This window comes from Zingiber officinale, chromosome 9A (genome assembly GCF_018446385.1).
Source record: "Zingiber officinale cultivar Zhangliang chromosome 9A, Zo_v1.1, whole genome shotgun sequence".
Lineage (NCBI taxonomy): Eukaryota > Viridiplantae > Streptophyta > Magnoliopsida > Zingiberales > Zingiberaceae > Zingiber > Zingiber officinale.
In genome coordinates, this window is record NC_056002.1 from 27,338,187 (window position 1) to 27,342,708 (window position 4,522).

Sequence of the window (4,522 nt, forward strand, 5' to 3'; positions counted from 1 at the left end):
ATACGACGAACTCGCAAGCAGATGACAAGCTTGCCGACAAGCAATCAGCGGGCTCGTGAGCAGGCCACAGGTTCAGGGCCTACTAGCTGGCTTGCTACCAAGCAGTGAGCTCACGGCTGACGAGCTTGCTGGCAAACGATGGTGGAGTCAGGAGGGTGGTGGCGAGAGACGAAGGAGGACATTTGGACTTGATCAAGTTGAGATTTCACAAGTTGGAAGGAAAGGAAGTGTTTCTCCATTTGATTTTGAGAAGATTATATTTTGGACCAAAAATCATTCAGCAGATGGATTGGCAATCCATCCTTTGAATAATTCTGCATCTAATAAACGATGAACAACGTCTCAACTCTTGCACAATCCACTTGTTTAACGATCCAGTCTTCGAAGTTGAGTTTTATTACATCTATAGCAAAGGATTCGGTTAGGACACTGCCAAAGCAGAGCCAAAGACAGTAATTGAGCTATGCCACATTGCCACCATAATCATTGTCCACGATGCCGATGGTAACTATGGAATTTGTTTCGCAACATTACATTCTTTTTAGCAGAGTTGGAACTCTGGTCGTGAAGTCGAGTTAGTTCAGTTGGAACTTGAGCTTGAAGCTGGACCAAATATTGTTCTGTTCCTCAATTCTCAGGCTCGCCGACATATCTTTGATGTGGTCCATTTGGATCTGAACAAGATGAGTTGTTGGCTACTTTTATTTCACTGGTATGACTTGGCTATTGACTCAGCAGCTTCCTAGCGCAACTCGAACACTTTGTCTCAAGGTCTAACCATATCCTTCATCCATAGTGCTAACTCCTTTTCTCAGTCAACGGTGGGTGGTGGATTCTTTTGTATGGAAATGAAGCTTGGGATAGGGTTTGGTGTGAGTAGGCCTCACTTCAACCTACTGAAAGAGTCAAACAAATAAGGAAACATGCATCAATATAATATAATGAGATCGATCAGCACAGTTGACATTGATGTTTTAGAGAAATCTCATCCACTGAGTGAACCATTTCACTTCCTAGAACCAATATAAAGTCAACTATGTTCATCTATCTCTGCACAGTCTACTCAAGGTTAGGAGTAGCCTTATCTGAAACTTTGAAATGAGGCCTTGAAGAGATTGCCAAAGATGAAGTTGACACTGCCAACCATTTCAGGAGGCTTTGGTGGAACCTCAAGCTTCTGTTTCACCCTCAGCACCGTGTCTCCAAGTTGACCTTTTATCAAATCAATTGTCTTCTGATCGATTGGGTTGCCAGACATTTCTGAAAGATAGAAGGTATCGTTTCCAGATATTGAGATCTCTGCTCTCCTTATAGTTAAGCCATTCTCACGGAATATCCTTGTAATCTCTGAGAGAAAACCACCTCTGTCCTCTGTTTGCAGCTCCAATTCTAAACCCTACACGCGACAAACAAAATGAGGGCATTGAAACACATAGTCACAATTGATTGTATCCAAATGCTTATTTGTAGTTAGTCTAACATTACAAAGACTAAAAGTTTATGGAATTCAATTCTACCTCTGATGCTCTTCTCTCAATAGCAGCCTTGAGACACTTAATCAGGCGTTGCCGCTCGCTCTCTGAGCTTATGGGGAGGCCATCTGTATGCCTTATATAGTATTCCTGAAAACATACAAGAATAACATATCAAGCATGATGTGAGATCATAAACATAGACATTGGATAATTTTCTAATATCAGTAGCTTTTGATGTCACAGCACAGCTCATGAATTCAAAACTTCTACCAAAACAATTTTGATATGATTCTCCGATTATAAATTATCGCTAATTTGACATTTACCTGATAGGCTTCCTCCTTTCCTGTGCTTACGGTCCCATGAAACACAACATACTTTAAGTCTGTGAGCGTACAAAGGATATCGAAAAGAAGCTTAGGCCGGTCCTTAGATCTTAAAATGACCACAGTATAATCCTTCTCCAAGCAGTCCATCACGTTCACGTGAGTTCTAACTTCATCATTTACATCTCCTTTCACGCTAACCATCTCATAATCACGATCATCTACCATCATTTGGTGCAACCTTCTCTCAGTGTGGGTAAGCCCCTGGGAGATAGCCATCCTTCCTATCCTAGAGTCACTGTTACCTCTAAGAACATTACATAAAAGCTTCTTGATTGTTGAAAGCCTTTCAAGGTCTTCAATCGCTCCGCCAGTGGACTCATCGGTGACATGAAGTACTGCTGCAACTCTTCCGTTGTGAGTCCAAAGCTCAGCTTTCGCAACAAGACACAACTCGGTTGCAAGTACAGCGCATATTTCAGATAGCAAACCAGGTCTGTCGGAGCCTGTTACTTCAATCAAAGTGTGTTCTTTGGAGAGCATTGCACCTATTGAATTCTGGAGTTCAGGGAAGAAGTACACTTCTGATTCTATGGACTGCATAAGTAATTATGGTCAACGAAAAATTATCAATAATTATCAAATTTAAGATGTCAAACTATTTACTGATATTCAAAATGGGTGGCAGATGAAAAAAAAAAGACCAAAAGTGGTTAAGAGTGAGGAGCTAGATGAAATTTCCCAATCACAAATACACAAATTTAGATTCTAAATTGAAAGCCAAAACTTTGGGATTAGTATATCCAATAGTTTTCAGTACTACTTCTCACACCTCTAGCTGCTTATGAATAGACCTATTTTGCATATAATCTTTTGGTTTGTACTATCTTCGAAACCCTATTTGTAGTCTGACCATAACTATATATAATGACCATTTTCTTCATATCAAAAGATTTTGGGATTACGATCACACAACCAATCATTTGGATTAATTCCTGCACTCTCAAGTATGCTAAGTTGCTTATACATTTATTCAATTTCTGCAAAATAAGACAACTGCAAATTAACAGCTGAAGAATGAAAAAATCAAGAACCTTTTGAATGTAGGAGGTGACCTCTCCGTCCGACACTTTATTTCCAGCTTCATCTGTCACATTAAATACTGAAAACAGCACAAAAACACAAATATTTGTCAACAAAAATATAGAGAAGAAGCAGAGGTGATTCCTGCAGTATTATTTCAATCCAAAGTAAAGAGGCATACCGTCCATAAACCAACTCCCGTCCGATGATATGTAGGCCTTCCTGATCATAAGGTTCAGATCAGTGAGAACTCGAACTACTTCCAGGAGAATCCCTTGCTTGTTGACGCTATCCACCTAACAAAACCAGCACAAAGAATATATATATATATATGAAGCGTGGCCCAAGAACAAGCATCCATCACATAAAGATGCTTTAGAAAACTTGAGGATTAAGCTTTATCTATTCAAGTATTCTCTTACTCTGATAACTGTAGCATCATAGCAAGAATCATTATCAATCACAACCCTGCATTACATGACCATGAACACCATTAGATAAGATTTTGAAAGGGAAAAAGAGCCATAGTGAATAGATTCCTCTTCCTCACAATCTTGATTTCAGAACTAAACTGGGAAGGAATATCAAACAGAAATAGGGTTAAGAAAAATTTGGATACAAACTGAAGACAAGCATCAAGCAAAGCAATATCATAAGAATCAATTCTTCAAAGAAAGTATCAGCGCGAAAAGATCGCTCATGTCTTCCAGACAACAGAACTTGTACTTTTTTTTTTACCAGATCTAACTCCATCTGTAATCAAAGAGAGAGAGAGAGAGAGAAAGCCCCGACATACTATCCACACATCCCAAGAAGACGAGCCAAAACAATCAATTATAAGAAACAAAATCTACACAGGAAAAGAGGGGAGAAAAAACAGAAAACAAAACAGGGGCTATTGCAATCTTGTCACCTTGGTGGGTTCATCCTCCTGATGAGCTTGGCGAACTCATCCTCGTCCACCTCCACATCTGGATAGCTCCTCATCACCCAAAGTTGCAAGCGAGACGAGTGCTCACCCCACTGCCCACACCGAGCAGATGGGGAAGCCGCTCGCTTATTTATACAGGGGCAGATCAGAGGCCAAGAAAGAAAACTGCATCGTCAAGCAAAAAGACAAACAACAAACAGACAATCGCAGAATAATACAATTATCACTTGTTGCTTTTTACATTTCAAAACTTCAAATTTCCGAAATACATTATTTGATGCGAATTTAGGTTTGCTTCCATCGGGTCATGGCATGCGTCACCAAAACTTGCCCCTTCCCGATCTCTATGACCTTCGGTCCAATTAATTTTAAAAGTGAACGGTCCGATTCCATGGATTGATTATCATGTAAATCATCCTTGTCTCTTATCAGTCCACGCCCCGTGGATTACTGCCTGGTCTTACATGGAATAGGTCTTGCAATGCCGAACTCGAGAAGGAACAGTGTGAGTCATGTTGATCGCAACTCTTCTATCATGTTAATGATATGGCCAGTAGGCTTACTCTCCGGCCGTGTCGGCATTGGTTGATTTAAGTAAGAAAGGAGTTCCTTCTTGGGCATCAGCCTTAGGAGAAGTAGTGATAAGGTTGGGAGGACATGTAATGGACGACGGCATGTCGGCATGAGTAAATGTGGCATGAAATTCA

General features: G+C 40.4%; 1 protein-coding gene across 3 annotated transcripts; it reads right to left on the reverse strand.

Moving 5' to 3' along the window:
* Window positions 1–349: 349 nt before the first annotated feature.
* LOC122020085 (ACT domain-containing protein ACR6-like) lies at window positions 350–3,965 on the reverse strand. Of its 3 annotated transcripts, none has more exons than XM_042577825.1 (7): window positions 3,798–3,965; window positions 3,307–3,352; window positions 3,066–3,180; window positions 2,896–2,963; window positions 1,802–2,398; window positions 1,518–1,622; window positions 350–1,396 (listed from the first exon to the last, which is right to left on the reverse strand). In XM_042577825.1, the coding sequence occupies exons 1-7, from the start codon at window positions 3,869–3,871 to the stop codon at window positions 1,082–1,084; spliced, it is 1,320 nt and encodes a 439-aa protein (XP_042433759.1). In that variant the 5' UTR covers window positions 3,872–3,965; the 3' UTR covers window positions 350–1,081. The 3 variants fall into 3 exon arrangements, with proteins under 3 accessions (XP_042433759.1, XP_042433761.1, XP_042433760.1); XM_042577827.1 differs by lacking the exon at window positions 3,798–3,965 and adding an exon at window positions 3,623–3,724; XM_042577826.1 differs by lacking the exon at window positions 3,798–3,965 and adding an exon at window positions 3,508–3,614.
* Between the last annotated feature and the right edge of the window lie 557 nt (window positions 3,966–4,522).

Bases quoted from the DNA above. Each gene is read 5' to 3' on its own strand.
- LOC122020085 (XM_042577825.1), bottom strand. From the start codon at position 3,871: ATGAGGAGCTATCCAGATGTGGAGGTGGACGAGGATGAGTTCGCCAAG. The intron at 3,353-3,797 runs GTGACAAGATTG...CATGTAATGCAG, and splicing joins AGGAGGATGAACCCACCAAG to GGTTGTGATTGATAATGATT. The intron at 3,181-3,306 runs GTAAGAGAATAC...TGGTTTTGTTAG, and splicing joins ATGATGCTACAGTTATCAGA to GTGGATAGCGTCAACAAGCA.